The sequence below is a fragment of the Parasteatoda tepidariorum genome, chromosome 3 (assembly GCF_982258835.1).
Source record: "Parasteatoda tepidariorum strain Cologne lab strain chromosome 3, Ptep-v5.0, whole genome shotgun sequence".
Classification (NCBI taxonomy): domain Eukaryota; kingdom Metazoa; phylum Arthropoda; class Arachnida; order Araneae; family Theridiidae; genus Parasteatoda; species Parasteatoda tepidariorum.
Window position 1 is genome coordinate 116,115,464 of NC_141757.1, and position 20,234 is coordinate 116,135,697.

Here is a 20,234-nt window from a genome sequence, read left to right on the forward strand (position 1 = left end):
TATTTTCTCAGTAAAAGAGTTGTATATTTAATTAAAAAAATCAAATTCACCTAAAATTTTATCGATATCTTTAAAATTGCAATTCCTCTGATTTTATGAAACAAACTATGAAAAAAATTCTAAAACAGTCGGTAATTTAATATTGCTACTTTTAATATAAACATGAATTAGATAAAGAAAAAGTGATCGATTTTGACTTTTTCCCCATAAAGAATCCTACTGTTTATAATAACAAATAATAAGTAATTGAATAATATGTTGAAAAAGTTAGTCATCAAGGGAATTTTTCTAGTGGTTTTATAAAGGCATACAAACATAATAGAAAAAACAATCTTAAAATATTGTTTTTCAAGTAGTTTTAAAAAAAATTGTACCAAATGTTCTCTAATTTTAATGTTGAATAATGCTGGATAATAATAATAATATTTGCAATATTGCGGAGTCTTAAGAGGTTAAGTAGCATCTTAACCTTTTAACTGCCGTAATTCAAAATTTTCATTTTTAATTTTAATTTTTTGCTTAAATGACTCATTTTACCTCTAGTATAGCTAATCGTAACATAGTTTGGCGAAAAAAAAATTTTAAGTAGGGTTTTCACGATGTTCCCATTTGGGAACATCGGCGTTTGGAATGAAGTAAACGGGGTGATTTTTCTCAAAAGGTTATTTATTGAAAAAACATGAAAAAATTTTAATATTTTTTGTTTCTTTTACATACCATTTTACTTTTTTCTTCTGGGTGACATTTTTTTCTTATTGTCCATGGTATTGGGGGAAGCAAGAAGAATGGAGCCGCTTTTCGCAGGCAACGCACTGTTTTCGCACGTTCTTTTTGCAAACCGCGCAACGTCCCTGAGTGAAGGAGACTAGATAATGCTTATCCGTTTTTCTACTTATGAGAGGAAGATGTGGTCGAGGACCAGGTTTACTTGACTCCTTCGTCTGAGAATATAATAAGGCCATTGTGACGTTGCGGCGGAATTGGAGGTGCGATAACTCACTTTTAGTGCCTTTATTGATCTCACAGTGTATCAACCAGCTCGCTACTACTCCCATATTCAAAGCATTGGAAAATAAGTTCCACCACCATTTTTTGCTCCTAAGCTGTGGACGATAACTTCCTAATAATCTGTCTAACAGATCCACGCCGCCCATCCCTTCATTGTATCTTTGAATCAGAGCCGGCTGAGGAATGTCAACTCTTTTCTTTTCTGTTCTAGAATATCTCTTTGCTTTAGAGATTGGCTCGTGTGTAGCTTAATTTGAAGCAACCGTTACCACAGAGCTATCATTCCAGCGACAAACAAAAATATTTCCATTGGAACGGTAGTCATATGTCCCTCTCTCTGTTTTTTTCATATCCTTGGCGGATCGAAGAGGACACTCTCCAGTCCTATTTTCTCGAACAGTTCCAACAGCTCTTATCTTCAGAGAAGTCAGTTGATTCATCAAGTTGTATGATGTGAAAAAATTATCAAAAAAAACCTCGTGCTGCTCAGGATGTTCCACAACAGACAGCATGTCCATTACGACTCTAGATCCAAGTGGAGTATCTGCCTTAGCACCATTTTGTTTTCCAGAATAAATTTCCATCTTATATGGGTATCCATTTGATGAGCATATCATCCAAATTTTGTAACCAAATCTGATTGGCTTTCCTCGTATGAACATCTTACAAGAATGATGTCCGTAATACGGTACCATTGATTCATCAATACTGAGTTTATCATGAAAAACGCCGAACTGAATTAAATTTTTACATAATTCATCATATATGGGAGCAATCTTTGCGAGCTTATCTCCTGATTTCACATCTTTGTTGTTATCCACTAGATGAAAATATTTTTTTAGTTGACGAAAGCGTGACCTGCTCATTATTTTCGAGAATATTTGATTAGACGTGTCCTCAGAAGTACTCCAATACAAGTCTTCTGAAGGTACTGTGTGATATCCACTTAAAATAAGCAAGCCAAGGAACTGCTGAATATCCTTACTGGTAACAGTTATAGTCTCTCCTTTTTGTAGGGCATACAACATTGTCATATCAGCTAGATGTTGCATATAATCCAAAGGAAGTATTTTGAAAAATAACTGCAGAGGATCCATTGTCTGAAGCTCGGGAAATTTTTCAGTTAATTTTTCGAGGTTTTTTCCGTGAAGATTTTCTTCAAACGTTGCCTTTTTTTTCCATCTGGGATAGGGTTCTTGTTTTCGTTTCTTTGCTTTTGGAGCCAAGCAAGAGGGTGTGCTTTTCTTTTGATCTCTTGAATCATGAAGCTCATCATCTGAACAATTTGAATTTCTATCTTCATTGCTTTTGTCAAGCATCAGGTCAATCTGGCCACAGACATCTTGTGGATGAACTTCATTTAAGGCTTCGTCGTTTATATGCTCATCATCGCTCAGATTCGCGTCTTCATCAGGTGGCAAAATACAAAGATCAGGCTCCTGTACGTCATCGAGTTCGCTATCGGATAGGCTATGAAAATAGTCTAACGCAGCTTCCAACGTTAAAAACTTGCGAGGCATCTCTAGATGGTAGCTTATACCCAATAATAATTGTAAAACACTAAACAGATGAAAACTATTTCATTCAGAGTCTAATAATACTCTAAAAACACAATCGTTGATACGTATGAAATTCGGTAAAAGAAACAGATCGCAACTTCGTCGAGTCGTGAAATGAAATGATGAAATGAGACCGCTCATCGAAAGTCCCGTGTCTTTACCTCCCCCTGAGTCAAGTGATACATTTCTAAGAAATGTGAAACACATATGCAAATCTTAAAAATTGAATAGGGTAGAAGACAAGCAGATATCCATCTGAGAAACTGTGATTGACTAACAATAGAGCGAACGAATTACACAGAATAAGGGTGTGAAAGACAAGCTGATAACAGATGTACATTGAACATGTGAATGAAAGAACCAAGCCCCTGTTCACAACAAAAAACAGGGGGGGGGGCTTGTGGACAGGTGTTGTTTGCTTTCACGAAATAATTGTGAAAGAAAGAATAGAATCGCACTCAAAGTTTGTGAGTTACGAAAAACCCCCTCAAATACTATACTCCAAACGCTGATGTTCCCAAATGGGAACATTTTAATTTTTACGGAAATAACTCCCTAGAAATAATAATTGGACATATTTTGGTACGTTAAAACGAACAATATGTCCCCTGGCTACTAAATAAGACCAATAAAAAAAAATTTCTATTACTTTTTTTTAAAATTAGAGACTGAAAAACTTAAGAAAATTATAAGTTCAGAAATTCTGTAAATTTGGCCTTAAATCTATAAAAAAATTTAATGATTTTCCAAAAATTAAGAGCATCTAAAATAAATTAATACTGTTCTGTGTCATTTCAGAAAATATGACAAATGTAAACAAATAATTAGGTTAGTAAAAAAATTCACAAAAAAATGTTCCCATTTGGGAACATCGGCAGGTAAAAGGTTAATTTTATATTCTTTCAAGTTAGACAAGGTTAGAAATAATAATTTTTAATAAAAATCACATTGTTTTTGACATATTACAAGGCATAATGATGTAAAATTAGTATGATATCAGTAGTTAGTTGATCTTTAAGTGTGCTGAAATCAATTATTTATCATCAAATAGAAAATAATATTTATTAAACTTTATGCATTTATTACCTACTTAATCTGCCCTTAAAGTTTGACATGTTTATAATTTTTTAGTATTAATTTCAGTTAAAATTTCATTCTCAGTTTATATTGCAATACATATTGCATTCTAAGTCTTGTGAAATCTATTATGACATCCTTAGTTAAATATTTTGTTATAATACTTATTGTGCTAAAGTCAATGTTCCAGAGTGTCAGAATAATTAAAGTAAAAACTTTTCTCGCAACTTATTTTGTTAGTTAATAATGCCAGCTTTTTTTTTAAAAAAAAAAGAAGTTTTTTGTAAAACAGTTCTTTGATTTTTCAGGACGTCGGGTTGCTATTGATTATGCTGTTGATAAGACCAATTACCAATTGAAGTTACAAAGCATTAAAAAGGAAAAGGACGATTCACCACAAAAGCAGTTAAATGCAAAATCGTCAAGTTTATCAAGTGATGATGATTCTGAAGAGGAAAAACCAGATTTAAGTTTAATTAAAGATGAAGAGGAAGATATTGATGAGGATGATAAACGAGTTAATGAATTTCTGAAGGAATTTGATTCTGGTATTGAAGCTGTGCAGGATGATGATGATTCAGATGAATCATCTAATGATGGTGCGCTCTTTTTTTTTTTTCAAAGTAATTAATATATATCAGTGTATTCATTACAGAAAGAAAATGGGAGAGAATTTCTCCCCCTTTCTCAAAAACAGGGTGAGATTTCAAAAAGTTAAGTGAGATTTCTAAAAATTAAAAAAACCCGAATAGACTTGTAAAAAAATTATTTCCTTAATTATAACATTTTTCACATCTTCAAATTGAATATTTTTGCTGCATCATCATATGGAAAATGTTCTATATCTACTTTGTCATCGGCTATTATATTTATTTGATAGAAAAATATCCGTATTTGTTTCGTTTTGACCGCTTCTACCGACATTTGTTTCATTTTCATTTGTCCGTCATGGAGTAAAAGATGTCGCCTTAACAAGTTATTTGTCCATCTTACATTCATGCACAAAAAATTTAAACGTCTTACATGAAGAAACCTTACCTACGGTGAACACGTGGTTGCAGAGAAATGTGTTCTGAAAGGTGTTCGGGGGAGGGGGGTGCTCTGCTGTGTGCACGGGTGCAAACAATACTTCTGAACAAATAGGGAAGCTAGATAACAAAGGCCGATGTTCAAAATAATGAAAGATCAAGGAAGAAAAGTGAAACGGATTTTATTCAAAATAGCAAAAGACGAATTTTTTTCCAAAATTTGTGCATTTTGAAATTGATTAATAAAGTGCGCGAACTTCTCGCGTTACTCGTTTTTTATTGCGAGAAAAGAAAAAAATCGGCGAGATTCTCGCGCTGTAGTGAAAACACTGTATATCCATAGTATATTTTTTATTAATGCTTGCAAAAATAGTTATTGGTATAATGATAAGATGTTTTTACAGTTATTGAGTACTTGTTTTACATTGAATGAAACTGAGAAGTTTTGTGCATTTAATTAAATTTAAAGAATGAGGAAGATTAAAATGTAACTTTTTTTTTAAAGAATAATAGTTTAAACTGTAATGTCTTTGGGTCTTTTGAAAATATATTAAAAAAATATTTTATAATTATCTATTCATGTAAATTATTTTTTTATTTAGGTTCTAGAAGGAAATTAAATTTAACCTATTCAAGAAACATAAAATAATTAAAAATCATTTTAAAATTATTAGATAATTCATACTTTCTAAAGGTGTACTAACTTTCAAATGAAATGAATGAAAAGTTAAACATAAACTAAAAATAAGATGTATCTTAATTGTTAATTTTTAAATTTTTTTGTTTGTTTTTACCCAAAAATTTAACAGCTATGTTTCTAAATTTTAATTTATAATGAATTTTAGAATCTGAAAAGGATGAAGAAGATGAGGTGTCAGGAGATGAGGATGAAGAAATTGATGATGAAAGCGATTCAAGTTTGGCTGATATTAAAAAGCATCCTTATAAGGAAAAATCATTTAGTAACAAAAAACATTCTGATGATATATCAGAAGGGAAAACTGTTTTCATAAGAAATGTGTCATTTGCGACAACTAAAGAGAGTCTTAGAGAATCATTAGAGAGATATGGAGATTGTGAATATTGTTTGATTTGTGTTGATCCTGTTACAGAACATTCAAAGGGCACAGCATTTGTGAAATTCAAAAGTAAAGCAAGTGCTGATAAATTGCTTGAAGAATCTATGAAAGTGAGCATCATTTTTCATTGATTTAAAGTTTTATCTGTATCTTTCTTTTGGGAGGGGATCAAGTGTTTTTTTTCTTATAGAAATTGCTTAAATGACAGTTGTTGATTTAAATGATTTATTAGTGAGAAATTAATGAAAGCTTGATTTTTTTTTTGATACCATATAGTGAAAGCATCCTCATGATTTTACTCTTCCAGTCAATGATTATTTTCATAGTAATTTATTAGAGTAAGCTTTTATTAACATATTTAAGGACAAACATTTCTAAAGGATACAATTTTGTATAAAAAATTATGCACAATATTTTATTTAATTTTAAAAATAAGTCATATTATCTCACACTTTTTTTATATAAACATACTTTTTTTTTCAATGGATTCGGATTTCTGACCTCCAAAATATAGGGGTAGCCGCAATCTGGAAAATATGGTCCCAATAATTGGTCAAGAGAGCAGTCCAAAATTTGGACCCTTTAATGTTCATTTTATTCTTGCTTATTTCGCCATTTCTTGAAAACTTTTTAGGAGAAGTAAAAATCTTTGCCCGTAATTGTATATCCAAAGATAATTCTATGCAAAAAATAACTTTTAGTAAATATTTATTATTTTATTTAATAATGTTTGAAAAAAATTTGAATTGTAAGGTATACTATTTTAAAGAATATAATTTTACATGGCAAAACACAAAATAGTTCCTGATAAATTGAATTTCAAAAAAGTAAGATGTGTAAAATTCAATTTCTCAGGAACTAATCGACTGATTTTGCTCAAATTTTGCATTACAGTTTTAAACATTTTTTTAACCTTTTAAACTAATATATTTAAAATCAGTATTGAAATAGTTTTATTTTACTTCATTGTAGGAACCAGGTATTCTAGTTGATGGGAGAAAACTGACATGCTCTCCTGCTGTAAGTAAAGAATCAATATTTCAGCAAAAAGACCAACTGAAAAAACCAAAAGACAGGAGAAATTTGCGGCTGCTTAAAGTAGGATTAATTTTGCCCCATTCTGAAGAAAGCAAAGCGGTATCTCCTTCTGATATGGCCAAAAGAGCTCAGGTGCAATATTTTGTTATTAATAAAATAGTTTGTTACTTTATTTTGACTTTAATGAAGGTATTTATTTTCTTAATAATTGTTATATAAAAAATAAATAAAAAAAAGTTTTTAACATCTATATTTAGCTATATTATTGTGTACCTTAGTACCAATTACTTGCATTTTCTGAATTACTAAAAAAATATATGTAATTTCTAAATTTTATTAAAATTGTAAAAAAAAAAATTTGTTAAAAAAATTTAAAAAAGATTGCGTAAGTTTTTAACAGTTAACTTTACATGTTTCAATCCTATAGTGTATAATCTATCTTATTGTACAATCTAAGTACCATAATTAATATATTAGGGTTAACAGTTATCAATTAGAAAAAAATGCCTACTAAGGAAAATTCGTGATTTTGTACTTATGATAATTTTTTTTTTTTTTTTGAGGATTTACCAATAGAGATTTAGTGGTTAGGGATGAAACAATTAGGACAAACATTTAAAGATTTGCAAACTTAATTGGGAAAACTTAAATTGCAGATAAATTTTTGTGACCAGTTAGATCAGAGGAATTAAAATTGCTTTAAATAATTTTTTAAAATTATTAAAAAATTATGAAAGAATTTTTTAATAATTTAATAAAATTTTAATTTTTTTAATAATTTTGTAATGTTTCTTATCCTTTGAATAGACTATTTTCATCATTGTGTGAAATTGTACCATTTAAAATGTTAGCTTGAAATTAAAAAAATTATCAAAACTACCTGTAAAACATCCCTTTTATAAACAAACCTCTTTTGGAATAGCGACTAATTGTTGTCACTTACTTTCATTAATTAATAAAAATAAATTTAAAAAATATAATTATTATTTCAAACTTTTAATTGGAATATTTCAGCTAAATAAGTTTTTTCTTTTTATTTTAACTTTTTATTTATATTAGTTATTTTATAATATTTTTTTACTTTACAATTTCTAGTGTAATTTTAAAACATATTGAAATAAGTTGATGATTTTAAAATCCAGATGTTTTTACTTTCCTTTTTCTTAAGATTTTATCTTTCTCTTTTTTTTAAACACAATTCTTTTTTTGTTATTCTTTGTCAGTTGGAAAATGTTTTAAATTATGATATTTTAGACATTAAAAAAAAAAAGAAAAACATATTAAAGTACATAGTAAAAGCATTAAAAAAACATTAATAAAGTACATATATAGAAGAAAGTGCATAATAAACATGTAAAAATTAATGATGCTGAATTTCCTACTTATAAAATTTGTCTAAAAAGTGTTCCGTGCAAAGTGAAAATATTTCCTAATTTGATTCTCTCTCATTTTTGTATTATATGGTAGTAAATGAATTAAATAAAGGTAATGAATTAAATAATTTTTTGAAGAGTGAGGCAACCCCATCTTTATTTGTTTTGAGATAAAGATATTTATAAAATTGCATTCAATTTTTATATATAAAATTATAGATAATATATAAAATTTCTTTGATTTGTTTCAAATTGCTTTTATTTTTGAGGCACATTTTTATAATATTTTTAGTGATTGCATATTAAACGTGTCTTATTTTTTCTGCTATTGTGTTATTTATCTGTATATGTAATTCAGTATATTGAACAAATTTGTAGATTCATTTTAATGAATATATATTCAATAAAATTAAGTTATTATTTTTTTGTATAGCTGGAGAGGCTTAAGAACCAAAAATTGAAAAACGTCAACTTTTTTGTGTCAGATAAAAGACTGATGGTTCACAACCTTCCTAAAACATTAACAGATGTTAAGTTAAGAAAAATATTTAAAGATGCTGCTGGTAAAGGAGCTGTTGTTACAGAAGTAGTTATATTACTTTTTTCTTTTAATTCTATGAATTATCCTAAATACTAAGTCCATCAACTCCACTTTGATTTTATATGTGGCACTATTAATCAGTTGTTTACGATTTTCTTTCTTCATGTTTATCTTAAACAAAAAGCTAACAAACGTGCAAATATTATGTATTTCATTTGAAGAAAATTCATTATATAAAGTATATCATGCTTTTTTTTTAATTCTTGTAAATGTTTGTTTTTCTAATAGACTTTTAACAATAGACTGTTCAACATTTAACTGAGCAGCAGCAGTATCTGAGTAATAAAGATAACGAATAGACAAAAATAGGTTAGAAAATAATGATAGGGAGTAGGTAATGAAATAAGTGGATGAATAATAATATTTGTGTGTGATTGCATTGTACAATTCCGATGATTTGAATTTAATGATTCAAATGTCATTCTAAGCGCTGAGGATTCTTAGAGAAGAAGTTACAGCGAGTTCAAATTTAATTGAATTTAGGGAAGGGAAGCGGCTGAGATTTTCTGTGAATCAGAAACTTACTTAAAAAACAGTTTAAAATTCTTAGTTACTTAAATGTATTATTTTAAAAAGTTTTCTGATTTTGTATTAAAAAATCATTTACATTATAATGGAAGCAGCCGAGTTGATTAAAATCTTGTTACTGAGTTATAGATTATTTAAACAATTAGATAACTCTTCAATTTTTTTGCTGTTTCTCATAAAAATATCTTAAATTTACGTAATACATATTTTCTTTTTTAAAATCTGGATTACTTCACATTTTTAATTTATACACTGCTATGCTAATGAAAGAATACAAGTGCAGTTAGCTTTTGAGAATGCGATGAAAGAACACACATAGCTTTTGAGAAAAGCAGCTCTACAACTATTTTCTTCCTTTAGTTAATGTTATAAGGCTGAAATAAAATTTCAAAACGCTATTAAAAATTTAAAAGAAAAAGCTTTTTGTACAGAAATGCCAAATATATAAAAATTTAGATTAGATATTTGACAGTCTCAATTTTGAATTATTTCAATTTGAATTGCATGGCAGTACGGTTCTATTTAATTTTTATTGTTAAATAAAATATGACACACTAGATATTTTTTTACAATAGACTGTAAGTGCAAAAACTGCCCACAATAAGAGAACAGAGAGAATGGGCCATTGTAATTTGATTATATTCCTCTGCTGTTGAAAAAGAAATAGGATTTTTTTTTATATTTTAGTTTTTTTTAAAAATAGTTTTGTTTAATTTAGCCTATAGTGACAAAATTAACATGCACTATTTTTTTCCTTCCATAACCTGAGTGAAAAAGTATGCATATTGCTGTATGTGTCATATCTATTAATAACACAAAACAGATACAAAAACATACCTTCTCTGAATAAACATACTTTTTTCGATGGATTCAAATTCTTGACCTTCGAAATATTGGGAATTGCCGCAATCTGGAAGATGATCCTAATAGTTTGGTGAAGAGAGCAGTCTAAAGTTTAGACCCTTTAATGCTAATTTTACTTTTTGTGTATTCCTTCATATCTCAAAAACTTTTTAAGTGAATGGAAAATTTTTTACATAATTTTAAAATTCGTTTTTCCAAAGATAATTCCATAAAAGATATAGCTTTTAGTAAATATTTATTATTTTATTTAATAATAGTAGAAAAAGTTTTGAATTGTGAGGTTTAAAATTTTCACATCATTTTACAAGCTTAACTGGCAAAATACAAAATTTGAGTGGAATCAGTTGTAGATCTTGAGAAATCAAATTTTGAATATTTTGTATTTTTAAAATTTGATTTCTCAGGAACTATTTGGCCAATTTCTCTCAAATTTTGTATTTTGTTATGTAAACTTACATTCTTTAAAATTGTGTTAAAAATGTATACCTTACGATTCAAATTCTTTTGACTATTATTAAATAAAATAATAAAAATTTTAAATATTTACAAAAAGTTATTTTCAGCAGTTATCTTTAGATAAACAAATTTTATAATTGTGTGCAAAAATATTTCAATTCACTTATAAAGTTCTCGAGATATGACGAAATGTGCAACTTTGAACTGCTCTCAACTATGAACTCAAACTGTGGGAACCATATTTCCCAGATAGCAGCTACTCTCTATATCTGGGGTGGTCAAGCTCCTTGATAGTCGAGCCATTTTTCAAAATTACGTATTTAAAAGCTAGATGAAAAAGGTATGAAAAAATTTTTTTTTCACTGAAATTATATTTATCGAAAACATATAAATAAAAGTACAAAATATGTGTATTGAATTTAAATATTAAAAATTAAACACATTCATTTCACTTCTCTTGATAATTCTTTGAAATTTGGTGAATAATTGGTTACAACACTTCTCAGTAATTCTTTGAAATGCTGGTTAGTTAATACTGATCAGTGTTTTGATTTCACGAATTTTAAAGTGGAATAAAATTTTTCACATAAGTACGTTGCTCCGAATATTGAAATAATTTGACAGGCAGCCTTTTCTAATTTAATATACTTTGATTCTGGTACAAATTTCAAAATTCAGTAATCAACGGCGACTTATATTTTTATTGAAGAGCTTGATCTTCTTGCATCTCTATTAATTCTAATTCTCCAGATGCCTTTTGGGTTATAATTATATTGGAAATGGGAAACTCACATTGAATTATGTTAATTTCAAATAGATTCAGAAAAAAAATCAAGAGACAATTTAAAATATTTCAAGTCTTGAAATCTATTTTGGAATTCCGTCAATATTCCTTCTAGTGTTTTTATATACTGGTTGAGTTTTTCTTGTTTAATATTGGAACATTTTTTTTTTTTAATTCGAGGAAAATGACAAAATGTTTTATTTTTAATGTCCTTTTGAAAAAGTTGCAATTTAGTTTGAAAACTAAATATACACTGTGAGAGGTCAGATTATTTCATCTCTCCCCCGCAATTGTAAATTCAGTGTTTGCAAATTTTCCATGACATCAGTTAAAAACATTAAGTCTTGTAACCATTCGTCATCGTCTAATTCTGAATCGGCTATTTCCTTTACTTTTAGAAATGCAGTTATCGGATCAAACAAATCTAGAAAACGATTAATATGTTGTAGCTAGATAACCATCTAACAATGCAAAAGAAATTAATGACATTTGGAAGTTCTTCGTCCTTTAATTTTTTAAGGAAATTTTTGAATTGTTGATGATTTTTTGCATTGGTGCGAATGTAATTTACAGAGTGTAACACTGTTTTCATGATATCAGGATATTTCAAATATTTTGTAAAGAGATATTCTCAGTGAATTATGCAGTGAATCGGTATGAATTGTGGAATTTGAGAATCATCTCTTAAAAGCCCAATAAAACCAATTTTTTTACCCAGCATTGCCGGAGCTCCATCAGTTGCAATGCTTACAAGTTTATTAAGAAGCACATCAAAAGTTTTCATTATTGAATCTTATGCATTTTTAATATCGATACCGCTGGTTGACTTTTGAAGTGCTACTAAATCTAATAATTCTTCAATAACGAAGTCAGGTGAAACAAAACGTATGAAAACTGCTAATTGCGGAAGATCTGTGATATCTGTCGAATCGTCAAGAAACGATGATAATTGAAAAAAAATATATAATAGCTCAAAAATGAAAAGGGAACTCGGGTACATTTATTGAGAGTCTCAAATAATCCTTCAAACAGCCGCAGGTTGGCCACCCCTCTTCTATATTATGGGGATCAAAAATCCGAATCCATCCAGAAAAGGGTATGTTTATTCAGAGAAAGTACGTTTTTGTGTCGGATTGCGTAATTTAAAATATCATTTTCACTAATTAATTAACGTAAATAAATTGAGTCCTAGAACGTGAAGATCTGATTATTTGATCAAAAGTTGATCAGAGTGGTCTGTTTTTTATTTTGTGCTTTGTACACTTTTAAATTTACTTTTCTGAAAATGTAATGTAAAAATAATTCAGAATTCTATCATAATTTTGACAAAAGAAAAGCCTGTTGAAATTCTAGAATAATATTGATTTTATTTTAACATTGTAATTGGGCAAGGACATTCTATATTACATGTTTCAAAAGAGACTGCTAAGCCCAGTTAATAAACTGTTTGTGAAGTTGAATAATTAAAAACATATTTATTATTTATCCCTCTAGCTTCAGTGGGTAAATTTTGGTTGTTAGGAAAGAAAGCCTCTTAATGAATGTATATTTCTAGTTTGTTATGTTAGGGTTCATGCCAGAATAAAGACATAGCAACAGTTATCACCAAGGCGTTAAATGTATAAAAAATCATAAGTTTGAATGCTAAATTTGTCATTTAGAATATTTGTGTATTCATCAATAATACCATTGAGTAAAAAATTAAAATTTTAAAATTGTATAGAAATACTGTCAGAAAAACTAACAAAAATCCACATGAATGTGAAAGGAAACCGTTGTGAATACAATCCTTTAAATCTCAAGTAAATATTATATTAAAAATTTTTAGATTTGAAAACCATATGAATATCCATAGCAAAAACTAAGAAAACAATTAAAAAAGCCTTGAGAACTTACAATTGAATGGTCAGGAAACTTTAATGGTTAGTTTAAATGACTAATTTTTTATTGTTTTTGTGAACCCTAGTTGTATTTATTTATTATGTATTTGAAAACTATTATTTTATTTATTGTATTGAAAATATAAACACATTTCAGGCAAGAGTGATGAGAGATTTTAAAAAGACTAGTGTCCAAGGAATACCATTATCAAGAGGATTTGGTTTTGTTAGTTTTAGTAAACATGAAGAGGCATTGGAAGCTATTGGAAAACTAAATAACAATCCTAAAATTTTTACAACACAAAAAGTAATTTTTCTTGATTATTTTAAAATTAAAATTTTACATAGCATATTTTGTTGTAGATGTAACCTTTATTTGAGTTCTCTCACGGTTCTTAACCCCTGTGTGTTTGAAAAAGAGAATTAAGTGGAGTAATTTGTTCACATAAGAATGAAAACTAAATGTGTTTGTTACTCATAATACTATTATTTTGATTCACCATTCCATGCATCATCGTTGAAACTTTTCAATCTTCTAACAGATTTTTGAAAAATTTTAAGAATTAGAAAAAGATAAAAGGTTGTAAAGTAATATATAATGATAAAAAAAAAGTTTAACTGTAGATTCAACAAATAATGTTTTTCCCTAATTTCAATGTGTGTTATTATTCTGCTAATTTTATTCATTAACTAAAGATATTACTTTAGTTGGTTTTTTTATTCCCAGATTGTATTCATTTTGGAAAAATATTTTTTTTCTAAAGTATTAAGTTTATATCATTTTAAAAATAGAATGAGTTATAAGTTTTGTTCTTTTATTTTAAAATTTAACTTGCGTTAAATATTTATATTTTAGGGTAAACACCCTTATTAAATGATCAAAACTTAAATGATTAGATAGATCATCCTTTGTTAAAATTTTATTTAATCTATCATTAGTATTTTGCACATTAATTTTTACTTTCTATTTTTCACCAGTTTTTCAAGACTAATTTTCATAGAAGAATTGGTATCTATTTTTAAAGTGTGAGGATTTATATTTAATATTTTTATTTTCTTAAAAATTTGAGATAGCTTTTCATTTAAAGAATTTCAGTTTAATTATATTCTAGTCACACATCAGCTCTATGTATAAGTGCTCGAGTGTTTGCCAGATATTCTTTAATTTTTTTTTTCTGCTTAGGAATTTTAATTTCCTTTTAGATTTGCTAGAAATCTTGATAAGTCGATGTATTAGGGCAGCCTACATCATTCCTAGATATTATTTTATAAAGGTTCTATTAGCATATATTATGCACATGCACTAGCTCTGGATACTACATAGATTTTTTTTATCATATACAGTATCAAGTACAGTAATTTTATTCAGTTTTATAGAAATATTCATGAATAGTTTCTATTTTATATAGCTTCTCTTACTGATGGATAGTACATTTCTTTTTAAAAATTTATTTAAAACTTGTAATTAGAACTAAGAGTACATAAAATGCTCATTATTGTTTTTTTTTTTTACCCCCTCAGAGACCAATTGTAGAGTTTTCAGTGGAAAATAAAGTAGCACTTTTGACAAAAGAAAGAAGGAGGGAAAAATTAAAACAGCGGAACAAGGTTAGTATTTAAAAACTTTTTTAGATTTTTACATAAAATTTCAATATAAATAGGTAGATGTTAATGTATAGTAAATATAAATTACTTTTCTATAGTTAAGAAGTAAAGCAAATTTTTAGAAATGAGACGAAAAGCTCTTCTAGTGGCTTAATTTTTTAGTGTTTTTCAAAATTATTTCTCTCTTTTTCAGGGTATTAATTAACTTCTTATTGTTTGAAATATTGAATATAAAAGTATAGTTCTGCCTATAATTGTACTAATTTATTTTGAATGTTTATTAATTAATGTTACAAAACTAAATCACTGATTGTATTTTAGAGGCGAAGTGAAGAAAAAAGTGGTAGGAAAATGAACGAAAATGTAAAAAACAAGGTGGAAACTTCTAATGCAAAAGTGCTCTCAAAAAAGGTAAAATATTTCATTAAAGTTATTGTACAGCGGCGATTATCCGATAGCCAATTTACCAGATTGTTTAATTATCCATATCGTTGAAGAAATGGCTTTTTTTAAAACTCTTGGTGACCTTGAAAAGAGCATCATGTTCGTTCTGTCCAGTTTTAGTACATGTAAGTAGTATCAAAAAAGGAATAAGTTCTAATCAAATGTTAAAAGAAATTAAAGCCACACATTTGTAATTTGCTATAATAGGCACTACTGTAATAGTCAATCCTAAGCCTGGAAAAAGTGTGAAGGATAGTTACTTAAAGAAAATTTTTCATTTTATAATTATTTTCTTAACAATATCACAAAGAATTCTGCCCAAGGAGACTAACTGTGACAGAATTGATTAAATCATAACAAGCAATATTTGATTCATCATTTTCAAAAACTTAACTTAAATTGTAGTCTGCAAGGTGCTAGAAAATATGTTCCATCTCAGATGAAAGTTTCTTGTTGAAGCATTTTAATACTAAATTGTTTGTAATTTCATTCTCCTTTTCGAGGTTAAAACAGATTGAACTTTTTCAATTGTTTAAACTGCTACAATAATTTGGCACACACTCAACTGGCTCCATGTTGCAGAACTCAATTATTTTGTTCGAATTTTTATTATGATATAAAATGAATATTTTTAGCATTTGAAACAAAGATATTTGTTAGCAATTCATGAATGGGATTAAGTGATAATAGGTCTGAGATCGATAGATTGAAGTATGCAATTTATGTAACGACGTATGATTCTCACACTTTATTTCATATATAGCATAAATCATGAATATGAATGATAAATTCTGTGACAGACAAATAAAGTGTGATTTCCACACTTTAAAACGTTTGAGTGTTACGATTTCAAAATATATTACAAATAATTTTTAATACCATACTTTTTTTTTGGAAAGTATTTTTTAATTCTCAAATAAAGGCTTAGAATATTATCTTCAATTTTAATTTAAGAATTTAGAAGCTATTCTTTAGATTAAATTTACAAATGCTTTCATATTTTTTCTTTTTTATAATTTCACCTATATAAACAATTTAGGTTAATATATATTTTTTGTTCGAATAAGTTGCGAAATTAGAGGCATGTATCCATTTTGAAAGTGTAGCTATTCTTAATATTTTCTTCTAATATTTTTAACTAATCTTGCTTAATTCTTTTTATAATCTTGCTACACAGACTAAGAAAAGAAAAAAGATATCTTCTGTTTCTGAAGAAAAAGAAAGACCTGAAAATACTGACATTTCAGAAGGTAGTCCGAGAAAAAAACAAAAGGTAAATAAAACTTTCATTTATTTCAAAACTTTAATAACTTAACTAAAAGGTAAATAAAACTTTCATTCAAAATTTTATTTAGCGAAATTCAACACTTGAAGCACAATGCAAGGTTGAACCTATGACACACTCATCCAATATTTATAAAAGTTTACACCTTAAAATAGGGGTGCACAGCCTTTTTGAGTGAAAGACCTCTTGCACTGCAGGTTGACTAACAAAAGGCCACACACATATTTAATCATGTTGATGGCAAATATGATATTTTTTTTATAAATGTTACTGTTTTCAGCTCTAAATTTTTTTTAATCAAAAAAATTAGTAATATATTTGCAGAAAATTAAATACTTTTAATTTTTATGCTTCTAGAAATTTTTTTCCTGTTTTATCAATTATTGTTTTTGTTATATATTGTTTTTGTTTTATATATATATATATATATATATATATATATATATATATATATATATATATATATATATATATATATATATATATATATATATATATATATATTGAAGGGGGAATATAAATTCTAACAAAAGAAAAACTGTAATGCTCCCAGAGTGAAAGTGAGCAAAAACAAAGAATAAAACATAACCATTATAGTACAAAATAAGATTCAATATTTATTTGGTATTATATTTCAGATATTTTTTCTATTTCTTGAATTATTAAAGGTATAACATTTCGTGTTTTCTAAAAAAATCCATGCTACAAAATTTTAAAACAAATAAATTACTAACAGTGAACATGTTAAAAATTCACGTTTTCCTACAATTTTTCAAATTTTTCAGTTTGCAATAACATTGTGTCAAAATATCGAGATTCTAAAGAACACATACAAATGCATGGCACCACCTGTCAGAAAAATTACTTATATTTAGAGGGAAATATGTACAAATAAATAGTATCAAAAAGTGATTTATATGCGCTATAAGAAACTTGCATGTCATAATAATAACATAGTTAAAGTAGCAGAATTGTCAAAATCATGTGAAAAAACATCACAATAATTTCAACAAAAAAAAAATGCTTAAATTTCCGATGAAATTAGTATGAGTAAAGCACCTAAATAAGTAATTATTTAAATACGTGATTTAAAATTCTCATGTTGTAGCAAAATCAGCATTTTTAAAGCTAAGTGAAGATGTATCGCAAAAACTGTCTAAAAATTAAAAAAAAAATTAACTTTGCTTTACAGTAAAATCAGCAAAAATAAAGCTTGTCAAAAAGTAATTATTTAAATGTGCAATTTGAAATTCACATGTCGTAATGATATTGTAGTAAAAATATGAGATCTTCAAAATCGCGTGTGCTTTCCAAACGTTGGCGGTTTCACCCCTACACTTATATATTTTCAGTTCTGCCCAAGTAGTGTTCCAGAGAAATGTAGTCCAGTTATAAATCCTGAATGTCAGTTTCCTTATTCAAAGATAACTTTTGATATTGATAATTATTAATATGTTAAGTTTTGTTTGTTGATAATTGATATAGAACTGCAAATGTGTAAAAGACATATTACGCTCTTTTCAAAGCCTACATAAACACTTTTTTTAATAATAATTTCAATTGTATAATACAAAAAAAAAAAAAAATTGAAGTTTCAAACATGTTTGTTGGGAATTTTAAACTTTAGTACATTGTTTTGTTACATTGTTCTAATTAAAGATTTTGTTTTTAGGGCAGGGACAAAAACTCAGCAACAGATCAAGGTGCTAAAGCAGTAAATATCCTTGAAGGTAGCCAAATATCAACAGAAAAGTCTCCTAAAAAGAAGCAGAGAAAAGTAAGTATTTTGAAGTAATGATGTGAGACAGGAAAATTAATGTGATTTATTTATTTAAAAAATCACAAAATATGAAAATGTGATACAGGAAATTTTTTTGTCATGCAGGCAATTTTTTTGTGATACAGTAGATGCTTGATAGTCAAAGTGTGGTTAAGACCCCTAACTATAGAAAACTCTTAACTAATGAAATCATAGTATTTAATAAATGGAAATATGCAATTTTTGCATTTTAATGTAGTATATTTAACTCTTTAACGACCCAAGCAGAGGAAAATTTACCCCCGTAAACATCCTGAGTTTTTCATTCGCAAATGAACTCACCCATTTTGTTGGGGCTATCTTTGGTCATTTGCTTCACAGCTGGCAAGAGTATCCCCCATGTCACTAATAAATCAAAGGTGTGCTCATCTTGATAGTGGAACTTCCTGGCATTCAAACTAACAATCGGTTTGTGAATATCGCTTATTCCCCCCCCCCATAGAACATTTTCTCGTTAAATATTGAAAAGCGGGAATAAAACGATTTTTATATTTTTTTCCCACATCTTCTTTTTAATTATATATTTATTTATTTCTCTTCATTTTTTTTTAAAATTCTGGTTATTTTTTCTCAAAACTGATTATTTTAAATGCCTATGTCGTACAAAAAAATATTTTATCTTGAAAATGTGTTGAAAGATCAGCTTTTTAAAAGTAACAAAAAAATTTTTTAAATTTTTTTTTTTTTTTTTTTGTATGAGTTAATATTAACTGAACTCGCGTTCTTTTTAGTTTTAAAAGTCAAATAAAGTTTTGATTATATTGAAGTTTGTTAATGGAAATGTTTTTGTTAAATATTTCTTTGAACTATTTTCCTGATTTAATTGAATATGTGAAAGAATAACAGAAATAACTTTCCAAATGCATAGATATTTAGTTGTAACTGTAGCAAGAGACGCTGAAACTGGCAATTACTGTTTATAAATTACTGTAAAAAGCAGATGACTACCCATAGTATGAAAGTATGATTATCCATCACTGGAATTCGAACCTGGTTCACCTCATTGAAAGGCGAATGTTCTATAGCCTGAGCCGCAACGGCTTTACGTCATATTTTTAGAACTAATGAGATTATGACTACAATTTTGAGTAGGGAATATCATAACGTTGACCAAGTTTTTTGCAGTAATTGGATTTTTTACCGCTTGTTAGTAAAGATTTAGAAATCAACTGAAAAAAGGAAATTGTGATACTTTTCTTTTTTTTATATTAATTATAGAATTGTTTTTTTAAAAAACAGTTAGCATTTTTAACAGAGTTCGTACTATTTTAAATGAAATATTTTTATTCATTGATCTAACAAATTAAACCTGCAGCAGAAACAAATAATATTGTTTAACAAATAAAATTTACTTAAATAAAATAATTTCTTTTCATACAAATATAATATAAGCTTTTTAAATAATAAATAATGAGTTTCTTCACTTATATTAATTTAGAAGTTTTTCCGTTTCGCGTAACGAAAATGGGCGCATATTAGCTATTTCTCTTTTATGTCATACTCATCAAAGATCAAAGGGGAGATGAAAAAAAAAATATGTATATATATATATATATATATATATATATATATATATATATACACACACATTATATATATTTTTTTAAATAATTAGGAAACCTAAATTTCTCGTAGGTGGTATCTTTGGTATTGTTTAATAGTACATCTAAATAATTTTTTTTAAATGCATATAAATGAAATATATGAACCTGAATCAATCTGAACTATTTTGATGTCTGGTTTTATCCATAAATATGCTACACCTTTAAAGCCATATTTTGCTCAACATAAAATGTCTGAAATATA

The 20,234-nt window shown here is 27.4% G+C and overlaps 1 protein-coding gene across 3 annotated transcripts in view; it reads left to right on the forward strand.

Moving 5' to 3' along the window:
• LOC107448113 (RNA-binding protein 28) overlaps window positions 1–20,234 on the forward strand; it is a 37,075-nt gene that overhangs the window by 13,100 nt on the left and 3,741 nt on the right. For 2 of the 3 annotated variants that reach the window (XM_016063221.4, XM_071184671.2), the window contains exons 6-14: window positions 3,953–4,243; window positions 5,518–5,861; window positions 6,724–6,921; window positions 8,596–8,748; window positions 13,433–13,582; window positions 14,797–14,883; window positions 15,202–15,291; window positions 16,502–16,597; window positions 18,282–18,386. In XM_016063221.4, coding sequence (XP_015918707.2) covers window positions 3,953–4,243; window positions 5,518–5,861; window positions 6,724–6,921; window positions 8,596–8,748; window positions 13,433–13,582; window positions 14,797–14,883; window positions 15,202–15,291; window positions 16,502–16,597; window positions 18,282–18,386 — 1,514 coding nt within the window. Of the gene's footprint in view, window positions 1–3,952; window positions 4,244–5,517; window positions 5,862–6,723; window positions 6,922–8,595; window positions 8,749–13,432; window positions 13,583–14,796; window positions 14,884–15,201; window positions 15,292–16,501; window positions 16,598–18,281; window positions 18,391–20,234 lie in introns of all 3 variants that reach the window. The other variant, XM_087159968.1, reaches the window with a different exon arrangement.